This window comes from Dysidea avara, chromosome 13, assembly GCF_963678975.1.
Source record: "Dysidea avara chromosome 13, odDysAvar1.4, whole genome shotgun sequence".
Lineage (NCBI taxonomy): Eukaryota > Metazoa > Porifera > Demospongiae > Dictyoceratida > Dysideidae > Dysidea > Dysidea avara.
The window spans coordinates 14,075,201-14,094,720 of NC_089284.1; the positions used below are offsets into that span (position 1 = coordinate 14,075,201).

General features: G+C 36.3%; 1 protein-coding gene across 1 annotated transcript in view; it reads left to right on the forward strand.

Moving 5' to 3' along the window:
- The window catches only part of LOC136242475 (transient receptor potential cation channel subfamily A member 1 homolog), a gene marked incomplete at its 5' end in the record, with an annotated part of 157,819 nt that overhangs the window by 132,134 nt on the left and 6,165 nt on the right, over nucleotides 1-19,520 (forward strand). The window contains 7 exon segments of the mRNA XM_066033906.1: nucleotides 1,458-1,496; nucleotides 4,593-4,613; nucleotides 5,667-5,696; nucleotides 5,749-6,152; nucleotides 6,228-6,431; nucleotides 10,900-10,968; nucleotides 11,962-12,192. Coding sequence (XP_065889978.1) covers nucleotides 1,458-1,496; nucleotides 4,593-4,613; nucleotides 5,667-5,696; nucleotides 5,749-6,152; nucleotides 6,228-6,431; nucleotides 10,900-10,968; nucleotides 11,962-12,192 — 998 coding nt within the window.

Consider the following 19,520-nt stretch of genomic DNA (forward strand, 5'->3'; position numbering starts at 1 on the left):
TGTCACATGTTGCGGGAACGTGATGTCTCGAATACATTGGAGTACAAGCCAAGTCTAAAGTTACTGACCATCAACAGGAGGGCTGACCGAGAATAATGTATACCCGGAAGGAAGTATTGCAAACTAAGCAACTCAAGTGTGGAGGGTTCCATGTGCTAGAAAATTTGAAGTTGGCTGTCTGGAAGTGAAGATTAAGTTAGTATTAGCTACAATAGGTTTATAGTTTCTATAAGCTGCATAAACAGCAGTGTGTAGGTTTTAGCTAGCTAGATGCACAAACAGCACCTTTTAATGTTACTGCCTAAGGGCACATTTTGTGTATGCATGATTTTCGTTCAGACGTGGTGTAGGGGGAAGCACTCTGGCCTTCTCCCAAGAACATTCCACTTGATTTGTTTTGGTCTTTAGCCTACAGCTAGGCCCTGGGATCACCAAAAGCCTGGCTACACCCCTGTGTTTATAATGAAGTAGCCAATAAAGATTCACAAAGAAGGAAGTCACTAAAATGCAAACCAGTGGATATTCCAGTATTCTTCTGGAGAAGTGTAGATAATATCATAATGGTGCTTACAAAAACACAAAATATTCTAATACTGAAACAGTCACTTCTACCTGATTGCTCTATTAGAGTTATTGACTGTTCTATTACAGTATATCGATCTTTTTCTCAGTAAAGTATTTTCACATGTAGGTTTCAGCATAGATCAGTTGGTAGTTAGCTATTAGTGTTATACTTGATGCTTTTAGATGCCCACTGTGCTAGTAAAATAAGCAAGTACAAACGAACATTATTTGGTATCTGCAACAGTATAATGGCCAATTCTGATACTTCATGAAAACAGCAATATCGGCCTGATACCGATACCAGTGGTGTAGCCCTACCTTTCTTTACAGTTTGGTTGTTTTGGTATACATATCACCCCAAAGGCAGCTTATTGCCAGTTTTGGGGCTTCACTTTTGTCTTTATACTACAGGAACAAGATACGTGACTATGTGTCTATTTGAGCTGTTTTTTAGTTGCTAAATTTCAGAAGGAAAAATAATACCATGTAGCTAATAGGTTGACCTGTTCCATAATGAAATGCTCTACGTTATGTTACTTAGCTAAACTCTGTGTGACTTGTTACATGGCTGAATGCTCAACATTTTTGGGTGATTGAACACTCTACAGGTGACTTATAATGTAGCTAAACTTTCTACAGCACCCCCTTTGATTTCACAACTTTTTCATTCAAGCCTTTTTGGAAGGGCCACATCCTTTTTACTGCCTTGTTGTTCTAATATAGATTAGCTTTAAAAATGTACATATATTTTCATGTTAAGAGACAGTGGTTAGTTTTAAAGTCAGGTCTCACATATGCAAAATTATATAAATCATGTAATGGCATACACTGTATTTATGTACATGTGCATTCAGCGTATAAATATAAAATTATGTAGTGCTTAATTTTTATAGGTATCACTAAAGGTATGCATAAAGCATTTGATGGGATTTGTAAGTTAGAATGAAACATAGTGATTAATTATTTTGTGACTCAATTTTTAAATCCATTCTCATTCTGTACACCCAGTTCAGAACAATCCTGTTGCTAGACAACATTTTTAGTGTATTAGTTTTTCAATGACATGCTTTCTTTCTTTGTTGATCATTCTCCATGTACTGTAATACTGCTAAAGGAATAATAATTATTTGGATGAACAAAAATTTACAATGTAATGTCAAATGGAGATTTTTTTAGGAAGTTGGTCACAATAGCCCAGCTGCATGTAAGCAAATATATTTAATTGCACTTTTATTTGTTATTGCACAATGCTATCATTGAAAGTGCATAGTCACCATTGGGAAATGGGCGACCATGGACACAACTTTAAAAACTATTAATATGTAATTATAATATAACCAAGTTAAAAAAAAAATAAACAGCATAAAAGCTACACTTGCAGTATTTGTCTGCTGTAAATCTGCCAGAAAATTATGAGCCAATTACAGGTAATTTTATTTTCTGGGTAGTTAGTTTTTAAATAATTCCATAATGGAGAATGTCACAACGTCAATTGACAAACTGTTCCTGAGTCTGATGGCATGTCAGCTTGCTCTAATCATTTTGAGGCATGGCAGGATAATGCAATCATTTTTAAAGTGCAGCTACATGTATATACTCCACTTACAATTGCCTAAATGCTTTAAATAGCATCTAAATTTGCTCCCCTAAGGAAGTGATGATGCAGACAATTAATGCCTTAGTATGTGTTCTGTGCAAGAAAAGGACGACCATGTAATTGAAGATAAGGAAAGGCAAAGCACAGAGAACAGAGGACAGACTCTTGTCAGAACCAGAAAAGGCACATGACACCAGTGATTTGTTAGTGTAGCATGAAATGGTGGCCATGTGCTGCTTTGTTTCTTGCGACTGTGGTCAGGCAGGCTGTCAGGCAGACTAAAAATTAGTTTTTGGCTAATACAATATCTGGTTGTCAGTTTGTGTTTCTTGTTTTCAATGCTGGATTTTATTTTAGATTGACTAAGGCTATTCCGTAAAGGTAATTTTTATTGCGTGTGATATTTCTAGAATGATTTTTAATGGATGCACTTTTAGTGCTGTCCTTGTCATTTTAGGGGGAGCCCTAGCATTAAACAGTATGGTAGTACTGTTCAGTAGGGCTCCCCCTAAAGTGACATGCGCCGCCCAAAATACTGGTGGTAAAAGTCATCATAGAAACATGATATGCAATGAAAATCACTTTTACAGAATAGCCTTAGTGTATCTAACTTCAAATCCAGCGAGAAAACACCCACAGACAGCCAGATATTGATTTTTTTAAATTTGTCAAAAGCCATATTTTAGTCAGCTTGCCTGCCTCACTTCCTCACTGCCTGCCTGATCACAGTCAAGGCCAAACAAAGAAGTGACGGCCACAATTTCATGCCACAATAACAAACTCACCGGTGGCAAATGCCTTTTCTGGTTCTGATACATATCTGCCTTCTGCACTTTGCCTTTCCTTTTACATGGTCGTCTTCTTCATCATGCAAGGAAACCATATATAAGTTATCTGTTTTACATCACACTACATATTTTCTGTCTAATTACAAGTTGTCTTTGTGAATGCATGATGCAAGAGCGAGTTACAAGCCAAAGAACGCTAGTAAAAATAAGAAAGCTGTGGTGAAAATTGTTATGTTATTTATTGCTTAGTAATATCGCTTTGCAGCTGGAAGAAACAGGGTCATTAAACTCCAGCTGCTCGCTGGCTTGTATTGCTGAGTTAACCCAGTCTCCTTTATTCCCGCACTTCAATTGGCTATTAATATAATAGGTTAGGTAATCCTAAGGCTGCAGCACATGTTGCTGTCAGACCTTCAGTGCTGGTCACTGTAAAGTGCTAATAATAAATACTTTAGGTTTAAGGAAGAAAATCCATCCCTCCTGGAGGAAGACTGAGTGTGGCCCCGACTAGACATTGGGTGACCTGCAGTTCGAATCCTGGGGTTGGAGGGATTTTTTTCCTTACTTTGGCCCCTTTTCTGTTACACCTTATCAGTCAGTAAGTCAAGTCATTAGGTCTAAGTCCCTGAAATTAGGTTAGGTAATCCTAAGGCTGCAGCACATGTTGCTGTCAGACCTTCAGTGCTGGTCACTGTAAAGTGCTAATAATAATAATAATAATATAAGTAACTCACATGATGTAGCAGTTCCCCCCAATCATTCTTCAATTGTGCAAAATTGCAAAAAGTGTCATTTTCTCGTATTGGTTCAATTGATTTTTGCCTCAAAAACATGGCGTCTAGTAACCATTACTAACTTAAAATGACATAGACGGATAACCTCTATACGGAGACATTAATTTCCTGCATCAGCACTTTCCTAAGAAGAGTGTATTTATATGTCACAAGACTATTTAAAGTGCTTAAGCCAGTGTAGGTGGAGTAGATATGTGTAGCTGCACTTGTAAAAGCAAGTATAAAATGATGGCTGATCTGACCACACCCCTAAATGATTAGAACATGTGCCTCACACTTAACAATCAGTGCAACTCCCCTTAATGATCTAGCTGCAACCAGCTGCAGTTTTGCTGTAGAAAACTAGATATGACAAACACAAACCATGCCCCTTACTCTGCTACATAGCTAATTTGAGACAAGCAGGGAGATTGATATACTCTAATAAAGCAGTCACAATCACATATGTACAGCATAGCTATGCTATATCAAAAAAGTTAACAAACTAGTACAATTAACTTAAAAATAAAGTAGGGTTCCAGCAATAAAAAGTAATGAAACAAGATATTTGAATGATTACAACATAGCTATGAGGGAAAATCCCTACTTTGGCATTGAATATATGGTGATAGCAGGGATTTTCCCACATAGTTATGTTTTAATGGCTACCATCGTTCATATCTCTTGTTTCACTACTTTTTACAACAATTAATAAATTTTAGTTGTACTAGTTCAACTTTTTTACCTACAACTTTTTGTTTGAATAATGTGATGTACATATCCTCTATTGCTTTATTAAGGCCTAATACATGCCACTGGGCTAGATTCATTGTAGCACAATATAATTTATTTCCTGTTTTGTATATGTAGCCATGCAGAATTACTCAATACGTAAGTTGCTAATGTACAGTTGTATCAACTTATAATTATATTGTCATTCATTGTGTCTGATATACACATGTGCGTGCACACACACACACACACACACACACACACACACACACACACACACACACACACACACACACACACACACACACACACATGCACATCACAGACAAGTATTAGAAATTTTAAATACTTGTGAGGAATACACCAACAGAAAGCACCAAAACAATAAATTAATTAGCTTATACTATAGTGTATTATAAAAAAATGTATGTGTGTATGTGAAAGATTCCCACATCTTCGCTCACTATATACAGGCTAAGGCTAAATCTTCATTGTTAATACACCTGCTTAATATCATTCAGAGTGCCACAAGCTTCCTGTACAGACTTTACCATCATTGTAGATAGTTTTTTTCAGTGGTGCCATTCTACAACACTATCAAAGGAGTTAAGGGTGGGGCAGTGGGTGGAATGTTAATGGCAATCATAAATTGGGAGAGCAGCACGTTGGCCAATAACCTGACTCACTGATGTTTGCACTAGTTATATCCCAACATCACAGAAAGTTTTGTGCTGGTTTCTGGTTTCACATGCTCTGGCTATGAAGGCCTATTTATCTCAAATATCTCAGGCTATCACTATAATCAATTCAAGTTCAACTGGCCCCTAGAACTCTTGTCAACAAAACTTTGTTAATCGATCACACTTTTGCTAAGGTAAGTAAGGTTTATCAGATTCCCATGAAAGTTTGATACCATATTTACTTTTGGACTCCTTTCAAGTGTCCAAATTTCAGAGCATGATATATTGCATGTTTGAATTTTACTGCGGTTGTACAAAGTGACAGTAAAAGAAAAATGCATTGTGAAGAGAGTGGAGTTGACTGCGTAGGATTGAAATTAAGTTTATTCCTCTTCTTGATGAAGTGCAGTATGTCCTCCACCACCATTCTATATATAAATATCCAGTTTTAATCAGTAATGAAGACAATTATTGTTGCAGTTACTTTGTTACATGCGTAACTGTATACATTATGTTTGTTACCGATTTGTAGCAATTGATAATGATGATGATGACTGTAAAGGTAAATGTGTGTATAGTATTCAATAAATAAATAAGTTTAAAATATTTTATAGAGAATTACCAATCTTTCCTGCGTGGAGCTGCGATCATCATCATATTGTTTTCCCTCTTCCGAATCTTTATGGAACTTATTCAAATGTACTACAGACGTCAAGAATATTTCCTTGAGCTAGACAATTGGATGGAAGATTGTTTGTTTACATCCTCCATAATTTTTGTGTATTATGGTTTACAACCTGGATGTCAATGTCCTGAATCTTGGCAGTGGCAGTTTGGTGCATTTACCTTACTACTTGCCTGGTTAGATCTGGTGTTGTTTTTGAAGAAATTTCCTGATACTGGAGTGTATGTTCTGATGTTTGTGGATATTTTACAAACTTTCATGAAAATGATTTTGCTTTCTACCTTGTTTGTGATTTCTTTTGGTCTAACATTTTACATGATATTTTTTCGACCAGTAAGTCATAAAAATTAAGATCTTATGGCATGGTTGTGTACATTTTTAAAAAGTATCATAATTTTTGTTTTGCAGGGCGTGCGATCAGCATTTTCATCTCCTGCTCGTTCTGTGGTAAAGACCATGGTGATGACTACTGGAGAGCTTGATTTTGATGGGATATTTTTTAACAGCCAGGAAGATGCTGATGAAGGGAACAGTCTTTTTTATCCTTACATTGCATACTCTATGTGGATAGTGTTCATTATACTGATGCCAATCATTTTGACAAATTTGCTGGTAAATGTATCTGATTTGTCAACTGTAAATGTTTAGGCACAATAGTAGAGCAGAAAAATAGGTATTCCTAATTTTTTCTCCTACTTATTTGTTTACTTTTGTATGACTGAGCGAACCAGCATGTACCGCATCAAAAGAAAGAATGGCACCATACTTAATGTTTTCATCTGAATGCACGTCCCAACTATCAATTACTGAAAAAATGAAGTAGTCATTATGCTTCATTTTCAGCTATGGTCAGCCCACTGCACAGTGTTACAAATGAAGAACATTATGAGAAATGCCTCTGCAGTATTCAATCCAGTCACTACAGAAAATATGGACAATTTCCGTTACAAATATAGGAAAGCCATCACTTGCCAGCTACCACGAATCGACACCTTGTGCTATCAGCAAGAATAAATGGGACACAAAGGAGGACAAAGGTAAGCCTATGATGTCATGGCACTTTGGAAGCATTGGGGAGGTAGAATTGTCTTCAGAGCGGCCAAAAATGCTACTAATAAGTTGCTACAGAATTTAAAAATGTGCTGCACGTACTGCAGTATACTAAAAAGGCAATGTTCGAGCTGAAGCAATATCTAACAGTGAAAAAGCCAAGCTCGTAGCCTTAGCTGTTATTAATTTACACTTATGTGAAGGAGTCAGGAAGTTAGTTGGTCAGTAGAAAATTCTGTTAAATAACATTTTTAAATTCTGTAGCAACTTATCAGAGCTTTTCGGCCGCTCTGAAGACAATTCTACCTCCCCAATGCTTCCAAAGTGCCATGAAAGTACTGTGAAGCTAATTTTGGGGTGATCTTTGTGGCCAAAAAGCCCAAACCTTCATGATCTCTAACATACAGTACTATTGTACTGTATGATACTATCATACAGTATGGTAGTACTGTTTACGTAAGTAGAGATCACCCCAAAAGTGACGTGTGCCACCTAAAATGCTACTTTTTAAAGTCATCCTAGAGACATCTTACATGATGAATATTACCTTTACGGAATAATATAAAACAAGAGCACTTAAAGGTAGTCAAATATAGAAAATTATCGAAATTCAAATTTTCATTTGCAAGCCTGCCTGGCCACAGTTGCAAGGCTGGAGGCCAACAAAGCAGTGCACAGCCACAGTTTTATGCCACAATAATAAACTCACCAGTGGCATGTGCCTTTTGGGATTCCAACAAGTGTGTGCTCACTGCATCTTATCTTTCCTTTTATCTTCAATCAGGCTGGACATCATCTTCTTCATGCTATGAAATCATATCAAACGCTTACGCTACTGTAAGAGGTACTGGACACCCAGTGGATACCTGTAACTTCACAATAGGCTCAAGCCATGCCCGTTAACAATCTTGGTTGATAAAATAATGATAATTGAACAAAGAGACCACAATCTATTTACTTGATTACGATGACACACCCCTTATTATAGATCTAGCTGTATTTATAATGCTAGCACAATGAAAATATGGAATAGTGACCAGCTCCTTGGTAGGTGAGAGGCTGACTCGAAATACTCCAATGCGGCAGCTACCTTAACAGAATGGTCACATGTGTATAGCTGTATGCTATAACAAAAGAACTAAAAATTATTGATTTAAAATGAATTAGGGATCTAATTTAATTTGTAAATGTGACCTGATTTTAGAAAACCAATCATTGTAGTACATCAATGGTTTAAATAACACCAGCGCAAGATGGCTACACTACTGGCTAACACTTCTCATGCTAGTTTGCTTAAATTTGTCAGGTATACTTATTGGAGTTGGACTTCTGGGTGTGGATATAAAAGCCCAGACACCACTCTATAGTGACCTTGGGAATGCATTTGAGTGACTAAGTATTGGCTTGGACATCTTGGAAAGCTATATATAAACACTATCATGAAATCTGCATACGTTTAAGCCTGCCCAGAGGCACATAATAATGTTTGAAGTTTGTCACCACTGCCCTGATACATTTTGAACCCTATAGGTGATTCCCACCCTCTACTCTAATGTGAGCACTAGTGATACAGCAGTACTCATGAAAAACGTATCTAAAATGATGGGAAGTTGTAAAGGCTACTTCTTGCATAGACCAATTCTTGCATAGACACTTGGAAAGTTCATAAATGTTGTGAAAATTCTTGTGTAACTGCCGAGGAAGATGCTATTCTAAATATTGTTCATCTAAAACTGTACAGTGTGTCCAAAAAGTTAGTATTCTAAAATTAGACCATAAATGTGCAATAGAGTAAAGTTTTTCAGTATGACAGTGGCATTTGAAAAACTTATTATGTGAGGTTAGCTACACACATTGATATTTTAACCCATTCAGATTATTACTAGTATTTAAAAATTGTTAATTTAAAAGTAAAGTAGGGATTTATGCAAAAAAAGTAGTGAAACAAGAGATGAGTGATGCATAGCTCAGTGAAAAGTCCCTACTTTGGCATTGAACAAAATAATAATAGCTAATGTGCCAAAGTAGGGACTTTCCCACTGAACTATGCTGTAACACTATTATTCATCTCTTGTTTCACTACTTTTTTTGCATAAATCCCTACTTCACTTTTAAATTAAAATACTAGTTTGTTTTCGTTTTTTTGGTTGTAGCACAGTTAGCTACAATGTAACTTGTATTAATCCACTTGTATTTTCCGCATCTGTAGGTATGGGAAAGGCAGATACCATCACTTATAAACATCTTTCCCATTTGCTCAATGAGAGGTGGAGATCCCCATATTCTGTGGTGATGGGCAGGCTTCGCTGTAGTTTGGAGTTCTCCTTGCTGCACTCTTCAGTAATGTGTATCAGGGGATCACGTTCTAGATCCAAACGTCCCTGTGTGCCTCCAGCTGTCGACCTTGCTGTTGCTGAGGGGTACCTGTCTTCTTTAGAGCAATAATACTAATTTTATATTGTGCTTGCTTCTTTTTCTTATAAAAATAATTATGTCTACCATAACAATGTAACTTGTCATACATGACTGCTGTATTAGACTTACTGTTGCATTAGAGTATATCTTGAGTCAGCCAAGCGGTGTGCAGCTATAGCTAGACCTGAGGTGATCTTGTTTATTGTTAAGTAAATAGCTAGCTAGATTGTTAAGAGGTCAGGTCTCAGTACTCTTTCATTATAGATCTTTATTTGGTGGGTGACATAGGGCGTGGTCGCAAACCTATTGTGAACCGGATCGCAATCGTGAAGTTGCAGATATCTTGCAAGTGTACCTCTCATAGTAGCGTCAGGACTGAAGTGTTTCTGAAATCCAGCTCTGAAATAATTCCATGGAATTTAAATATGCTGCTGAAAGAAAGCATTGATACGGAAAATTAACACCTCGATATGGTTTCGTTGGATGAAGAAGACAAGCAGCCTGATTGAAGATTAAAGAAAAGACAAGGCGCAGAGGACCTACACTCGTTGGAACCCCAAAAGGCACATCCCACTGGTGAGTTTGTTATTGTGACGTAAAATGGTGACCATATGCTGCTTCGTTTAACCTCTAGCCTTGCGACTGTGGTCAGTGAGGCAGTCAGTCAGACAGACTAAAATTTGAGTTTTGGCGATTTCCATCCTGACTATCAACTTGGTCGTCCTGCCTATATTGATGTCTCTGTCCACAGCACTACTCAGCCTGCTCATGTTTCTTCCTCCACTTCCTGTGCTGGGGTGGCTGCTACAGCTGGAGAGATGGCTAAGGATGCGAAGCACCTTACTATATTGGAGAAGGCAGGAGGTGATTTCATTCCACTAGTTGTGGAAAGTTTTGGGGTATGGACACCTTTTGCTTTGTCAGTTCTTAATTCTTCTATTGCTGATCGTACCACCACCCATAGTGGCGTTTCACCTAAAATAGCCAGAAAAAATCTACTTCAACAACTCTCTGTTTGTTTATGGGTGAATAATGCTCAAATGATTTTAAGGTATTGGGCTCTGCAAGGTAGTGATGATGACTTTCCCCTTTCCCTGTAGTTTTTCTTTCTTTGTTGTTCCCCTTTCCCAGTAGTTGTATTTTATTCGTTGTATTTTATTCGTTGTATTTTATTCATTGTGATTATGTAGTTTGTTTAGTATATTCTAAAAAAAAAGTTTGGTGATTTTTAAAAAAATTCTATATCCGGCCACCTTTAAGTGTTTTGTTATATTTAATGCTGTAGCATGTATTATATGGACTAGTACTATTCCGTAAAGGTGATTTTCGTCGTGTAAAATGTTTCTAGGATGATTTTTGAAGGCGAAATTTTGGGCGGTGCACGAAAGTTTCACCGCAATCCTAGGTACTACCGTACGTACCGTTTGATTATTATTTTATACTTATCCTAAAATGTAAGTAATACCAAAAGTAATTATGTCAGTACAAATGCTGGACTAAAATGATGCTTTTCTTGAAACTATAACAATTATTAAGCATAAAACTTTCATAGCCATTGCAGTGTTGGTACAACTGTGCATAAATGTAACCTGTTTCACACATTGCTGTACTTTAGATTGGTTTGGCTGTTGATGATATTAAAGGAATTCAGGATATTGCAGCTCTAAAACGTTTAGCACTTAAGGTTGGTTAATTTTAAATACTAAGTGTAAGTACATAATTGTAATTTCACTGGTGTTGTTTGATTACTGGATAGAGCGTTTGGTTCCAGGTAGGTCATTCTTTATAAAACTTGTAACAATTTGAACTGTTTTTCTAGAAGGGTTCTGGCTTTCAATCTTCAGTTCCATATGTATAGTTGCAACATTTCAACTGTTGGTTCCAATGTATACCATATATCCAGCACAGTTTCTTTCACAATTGTGATTAGTTATTAATTTATGTAGTAGCATTTTCACACCTGAGATCAAAGGATAAATTTGTTTGGTTTTAATAAGCTACTTCAATGCAATAATTATGTTTCCTTTAATTTTGCCACCAGTGCAGGTTACTTTTTTTTGTAATTATATCTTATTTATGTTGTACTGTGAAGTTTATAATAGATGTAGTCGTGTGTTGATATGTGAATGTGGTTGTGAAGATGAAAATACAGGCATGGTTGATATGCATACATAAATCACATCACAATGGATAGTATGCATACTATTGCTGCTGCTGTATGATTTTGTCCTTACTGCTGCTGCTGCTGCTGTCTTTATTATTTGCTGTAACCAGATTTTGTGCATGTGTATTACTTGCTACTGTTGCTGCACATGTGCTGTGACGGAAAATAATAAAGAAGGTCTTTGCATCGTTGAAGTATAAACATTTAGAGGAAGCAATATAACAATAGCAAACCTTGACATTGCCTTAGCATCATTCTACTTCAAAGATGCTAACTTTCCATGTCTTACTATTACTAAATCCTAAGAAGATTTATTAATGTAAAGTAAGAAAATAAAACCTCATTTTAACTGCATAGATCATCATTTTGACTGATTTAAAATATTATATAGAATGGTACTTTGTCAGAAATGCTGTTTGCTTATGCTCTTGCTGCTGTTGTATGATTTTGCTTACCATTAATTGCTGCTGTCTGCTTATTATTGAAATGCTTATGTGCTTTTCATTCCAACAGGTGGACTTGACTCTACATGTTGAAGAATCCTTCATCCATTACTGCTTTAACACAAAGGAAACTACTGAAACGGTGCAATGTAATGAAAGAGATAGTAATAAACTCCTGAAGAAACAAAACAACCAAACTAATACTCACAGAGTCTCTTCAATGTTACAAAGTATTAAAAAACTTTATATGGATCCCAAAGGTGAATATGAAGACAATTTAAATGAAGGAAAACACCACTTGGTAAGAAGATAGAGGCACTGTATTTTGTATAGCAGTTTTATAATAGAATTATGGAGACCATCCTGCTTACAGGTGTAAACCAATAGAGTTCCTTGTTCCCTTTATACTGCAAGTTGTTATATAAAGTAATTGTATGAAAAGTCTAGAAGATTTAAACCATAGTGTAGGGATCATAATGATACTGAAACAATGGAACTTGCCATCATAGTGATTTAGTAGTATCAGTGGGGATACCCAAGTCCAACTATACATTTTTTTGACAAATTCCTAGAAATTGTTTACAGAATTTCTATTTCAGGAAGTTTTACTGCATTTGTATAAAAGTCTAGATGAATGTTGACAACAAGTGAATGCAGCCATTGCCGTCAACTATTTACATTGGAAAGGAGATCACCATTTCACATGCATGCCTCAACATTAATTTTATCCTTTTAAAGGTGCTACCCTTGCCACATCTATCGTGACTCCCCAGGCCACATTGTTTGCCTTACATTTATACATGTATGATATTTTGTATTGGATCGCAACCCTACGAAGGATCTGTTAGAGTTGGTATATTTTAGTAGGACTGTTCCACTAAAGTAGGTCCCCCATTATAAGATTAAGTTGAGACAAAAATCATAAAAGCAAATAATAAGATGAAGACCTGCTTTGACTAATTTAGAAAACAACCAAACTAAAATACAAAATATATAATTTAAATTTCTTCATATTTAATTGTCTTCGTATAATATAGATGCAATAATTGTGACCAAATTTAACAAAACAAGACTTCCACACACATCAAATTCTGACTTCAACCAACTGTAACTTGACTACACAGTAAGCTATTGACCTAAAATTTTCACACAATTCTTTCATAATGTTTTACAAAAACCAGTCGACGTTTGAAACTGATTGTGTACTCCTACAATGAGTTATGGTACTTCAAAGTCATAAAACTGGATGTATGTGGGAAGCCTTTATTAATGCTCTGCCCTGTAAACTCTTGTGCAGCTAAAAGCAATACAAGGGTCAAATAATTGTGACTGCAAGGTGATCTAATTGATGCACACTTTTAAATATTGCTAGTTATGTAAAACCATGCATGCATGACGCATCTAGTTATAGGTAGCAGAAAGGAAAGGCTAGAAGACTACAGGCCTCCTAGTTAGAAAAGAGGGGCCAAGCCTCCCTCAGGATAAAATCTTATATTTCTTGTAATAGAAGTGTGCTTTGAAAATAATAGCCTACCGTAAACAATGAAACTTTGGTGTGACTAAAGTTTGGTGAATTTGGTGAATCGAAGAAAATTCACCAAACTTTATTTGCCAATTCTATTTTATACTTGGCTCACGGTAAATTTCTCAAATTTTTATCTGCCAACCTGCTTCACATACTGTTACGTTGTGCCAAACTTTTATCATTTGCAGTATTATGGTTTTGAGCAATGTTCAAAAATCAAGCCTATTATTCTCAATATGTTTTCAGAATCAAGATTATAGCTTGAGAGGTGAATATTTATTAACATGTATCAGCATTTCCTGACTGCTGTATTAGAGTATTTCAATCTTGTTTCTGAAATGTGTGGCATATGCATTTTGCATTTAAAAATATTCCTATTATGCTGACTTGTTAGTCTATTATGCCAGCATAGTTGAAAAGATACTAAAATGATTAAAAGAATAGTCAAATACTCTAATAGAGCAGTCAGAGCTTTAATGAAGTGCAAAACTGTTATGGGATTGTGGTCCTCACCTCTCAATCCACAGCTCTTCTGTGCCAATCTTTATAGTCTCAGCACAGATTTTACTCTGTTTTTGAATGCTGTGTTGCTATTACAGGTGTAAGATGAAATTAAGAATTTTAAAACTAGTAGGGTTCAATGCAACAAAAATGGTTTAAACGTGGGAGATCATCACATGATGTACAAATTATAGTTTGTTATTCCTATAATATCTTGAGGGATTAAATTTGTACATCAGTGTGGTGATTTCCCTTGTTCTTGAGCACTTTTTGTCATGATCTGTTATAGCTTTAAAATTCTTCATAACTCATCATTAGTGAACTTCATGTTAAAGGAATGGGTTATGCTAGACATATGAGGCTATAATTATTTGCATGACAAACTAGCTTTATCACTTAGTTTTCTGCAAGTACAAGGAAAAATTAGGAATTTTAAGTTAGAGCGATCATGTACTAGCTACCATGAGTTGACACCTTGTGCTGTCAGCAAAGACAAATGGGACACAAAGGATGACAAGGTAAGTCCACGATGCGTGCATTGTACATACTGCGGTATGCCAAAAGGCACCTTTCAGACTGAAGCAACGTCAAACAGTAAAAAAATCAAGCCCATAGCCTTAGCTGTTATTGAGTTACACTTGTCTGCAGTAAGAAAGTAAGTCAGTCAGGCAGTAGAAAATTCTTTTAAATAAAAATTGCCAAGATTCCATGAGGGTATTGTAAATCTGGTTTCTGGCCAATTTTTTTGGTTAGAATAATACTGTACTGTATCATAAACCAAAGGTATGTAGACAGCATGCAATCTATATACACCAGAGGCATAGCCAGGGGGGGGCAGGGAAGGGCCCCATAACTAGCTAAGTGTTGTTGTTTTTTAAACCTCCATCAGAAGCTTACCAGTATTAAACTGACACGCAAATGACTATAAATTATGTGCGCTACTATGCGGTAATACCAGGGGTTGCTAGTGAATGTGCACACAGCATCAACTTGTTCGTGAAGCCACTGAATGAAAATATTAGAGATGTCACACTTCTATACTTAGCTTAGATTACTCATGTGATAGAGCATTTTTTAACCTAAAAGAGTACCCGCTCGAAGTGACCTCGCAGGAGTCGCAACTCACAAGTGACAAAGGAGACCAGATGACGCTATGAACCTACTGCCTAAGAGGTGATAAAGTGTTAAATGTACCAAGTTAATTTCTTGAGCCAATCACACTGGATCTTCGTACTGCAGTGCATTAACATGCCAGTTTATTGTTTTTTACTTTGTCAGTCAGTCAGGTGGATCAGTCACAAGCTTACAAGTTCTGCTAGCAAGACAGGTGTTGAACTGGGATTTCTTACAATACGTGGCATTTGAATTTTTCTGGCTGGCTGAAGTGAGTGAACACGTCATGCTGTCCGCAGTGTGCTAGGACTGCAGTACAGGCTGTGGCTAACGTAAAGTAACTTGTATTTTTACACTAAAATATTAACAATATAGCTCTACCAGACTGTGGATGAATTTGTGGAGTACAGTTGTGGCACATGCGATGATGCTCAACGAATCATACCCCCATTGATAAGTGATAAACAATCAGTACTGAAATAGTTACGTAGCTATTTATTTAAGCTGTAATAATGCAACACTGTACGATGGCTAGCCCACCATTGGGTCATTAGCTTTTCTGCAATCATGAACGATTTTGAGTGCTTCATGGGGGCATACCTGCTCCTCCATCACCTTCTGGCTAGCTACACCCCTGATATGATATACACTGAAGTATAAGGAAATATTAAGAATTTTAAGTTCGATTAGGGCTCATAGAGATAAAAAATAGTGAGGTCACCATCACCATCACCTGAAGATATACTAGTGGACATTTAATCCCTAATTCAGTTGTGGGTATAGACTAAATTAGGAATTAAATGCCCACTAGTATATCTTCAGATGATGGTGACCTCCCTTGTTTCACTACTTTTTATCTCTATGATCCCTAATTGAACTTAAAATTCTTAATTTTTCCTTATAAATTTTTTTTTTACTTTTTTGTAACATTATTATGATTGGTGAACCCACGCATACCATATTATAACAGAAGGAACAGTGCCAGATTTATCGTTTTTGTCTGAAACCACGCTCCAACTATTACTGAAATAGTGAAGTGGCCATTACACTTTGTTTTCAGCTATTTCCAGCCCATTACACAGCATTACAAACTAAAAACACTAGGAGAAAGATCTCTGCAATTAATCCAGTCACAACAAAAAACTCGGATGATTCCTGTCAAACATAGGGAAGCCATCATGCAACACTGCCATGAATCTACACCCTATACTGTAAGCAAAGATAAATAGGACACAAAGCAGGACACAGGTAAGTCCATGAAGCATAGACAAGCAGTGTGTTTTACTGTATAAAGTACATGCTATATTTTTTAAAGTTAGAGAGGTGGTCTCTTAATACAGGTGGCCACTATAAGACAGGTTCCACTGTACAATTGATCACACATATCTAACTCAGCATCCAATAAAGGCAGTAATTATGTTGGATATATTGCATGATGTGCATGGATGGGTGAAAAATAGTGCTACTTTTTGTTCTTATAATTTGGAATAGTGAAAGCTATGAGTTTTCTTAAAGTCAGCACCCTTTAGAGCAAGAACAGTAATTTGACACCAAATTTGCGAATTTTGAATTGTGTATATATAGATGAGACAGATGAACAACTGAAGCATTAAATTGGGTGTAAAGGTCACCAAAGGTCAAATCTGAGGTGGTTCCCTATCAAAAATAACCTTTATGATACATACACACTATGTGCAAAGTTTTATGCTTTTATCCAAAAGTGCACAAAAGGTCTTAGAACCCTATCTATATGATATATTTGCTAGTCAGGTGTTCTACTAAAACAATTTTTGCTCTGTGGTTTATACAAAGTAATATATTCCTCAACACCATGACCTTCAGTGCACTGGAGAAAATGGATGGAAGCACACGTGAACCTGATAATCACCTAAAAAGTAGGCTTGCACCAATTATACCAGCATAATTTCGAGCATAATAGGCTAACAAAAGCATCAAGCATTATGCCAGCATAATAGGACGATTTTCAAGGTTTTAAATTAAATGCATGCCAAAATACAGCAAAACATGAACACACTACACCTTAATACTACATTTTAATATGTGCAATATTATTGTTTTTTGGTTGATTATTTACACTTCACAGAAAAAAGATCGAGATACTCTAATAGAGCAGTCACTTACTCTAATACAACAGTCAGGAAAGACCGATATACTCTAATAGAACAGCCAACTTTAGAGCATAATCTTGATTTTGAAAGCATAATTTTGAGCATAGCAGGCTGAATTTTTGAGCACTGCTCAAAAGCATAATGGGCTATTTTCAAAGCATAATTGGCTCAAGCCTACTAAAAAGCAGTCCGTCACACTAGTCCCTGTACATATCAACACATTTCATGCTTAAAATGAAGCACTCATCATCTAGCATCTTCAAAATAATAATCAAGTTGATATGTGCTTCCATTCATTTTCTACAGTGCATTAAAGGTAATGGTGTAGAGAAAACTTGTAAACCAGAGTAAAAACTATTTAAGTATTAGAACACTTGACTGGCATGCAAAAGATTGTGGGTTTGAATCCAGCTGGTAGCTAATAACCTATAAGTTATAGTTAGAGACCTAGCACAACAAAGATCTTTGTGGTTTTTAAAGCCATGAAGATCTGAGTGGGCGGTCTCTTAGAAAATGGTAGGGTTATCATACAGTATGATAGTACTGTATATTAGGGATCTTGAAGGTTTGGGCTTTTCTGGCCAAAAATATCACCCTAAAACCAGCCTCACAATACCTTCATGGGGCCTTGGCAGTATTGGCTAGGTATAAGCAAACCCAAATGTGCTTTCAGTATGATGTGAAACACTTCCAGTTGCTATGAAATTTAAAAAAACAACATTTATTGGAATTTTCTACTGCCTGACTGACTGACTAACTTATTAATGCCTTCAGACAAGTATAACTCAATAATGGCTAAGACTACAAGCTTGATTGTTTCACTGTTCTACATTGCTTCAGCCCAACACATGCCTTTTGGCATACTGCTGTACAACGTATACTTCATGGACTTACCCATGTCCTTCTTTGTGTCCCATTTATCTTTGCTGATAGCGCCGCATGATGGCTTTGACAGGAATCGTCTGTGTTTTCCATTGTGACTGGATTGATTGCAGAGGCCTAGTGTTCTTCATTTGTAACGCTGTGTCATCAGCTGAACATAGCTGAAAACGAAGTGTAATGGCCACTTCGCTATGTGATTGATTGATTTATAATTACCATATGACAATCGGCAACTACCGTTTTTCCTTGCCAGAGAACATAGCTAGCTAACAAGTACAAACTTAACAGATCAAAAGTTCAAAACATATTTCAGTAGTTGATAGTTCACTGACTTGCATAACTGGGGCATGTGTTCAGGCAAAAAAATAAGCCTGGCACCATTCCTTCCATTCTAATGTGGTATGCGTGGGTTCACCAGTCATAATAATGTTACAAAAAAGCAAACAAACAAGTATAAGGAAAAATTAAGAATTTTAAGTTTGATTAGGGATCATAGAAAAAAAAGTTGTGAAACAAGGGAGGTCACCTACTCCTGAAGATATACTAGTAGACTAAAGTAGGGATTTAATGTCCACTAGCATATCTTCTAACCTCCCTTGTTTCACTACTTCTTTTTTCTATGATCCCTAATCAAACTTAAAATTCTTATACTTGTATTTATACTGTTAGATAGATTGATTGATTGTGGCTTCAGTATAACATCATGATATTGGACAAAATGTAAACCTTCCTTCCATATTAAAGAAAGCATGCATGATCTGCAATGCAATGCCCCCCTTGCATTGCAGATCAGTGATCATTAGTGAGCAGGGATGGATCCAGGAGGGTTTAAAGGATTCCATGGAACCCTCCCCCCCTCAACCCCTTTGGAAGAGCTAATTACTTGATGAGCTGCTGACAAGTTTCTTTAACTTAGTAAACCAAATTAAGTTATCATTCAAAGAAATACTTATTACAAAAACTTATGTTCATTTTTATCTCTTTTTACTGCAAAATCACTTGAAACTACTACCCCAGCATCTTCATAATATGCAATATGCGCCACTAAAATAATTATTGTTTTAATGTTATACAAATACTTTAGTTGCATTTCTAAAGTCTTAATGGTAAGATTTAACAAAGAAACCTTGCTGGAGAGTGATCATTAGTCATTTGCTATGAATATTACCACTAGGTATATAGATGGACTGATTACACAAAACCTCCCCTTGTTAAAAGTCTAGATCCGCCCCTGGTGAGGTGAGCTGTGTTGAATCCTTCAAGTGGAGATATATGCAGATACCCATAGGAGGTCTCAAATCATTTTAGAAAATCTCTGGAGAAGTTTCTTAGTTGATTTTAAAGACCTCATTATCCCCTATAGATCACATTAATTTTATGCATAGCATTTTCTAAGACATCGTTTGTAATGAACAAATTAATTTCTCCATTATTGTTGTCTAATTTCCCCACCTTGTGCTTGAAAGTGAGACTAGTTTA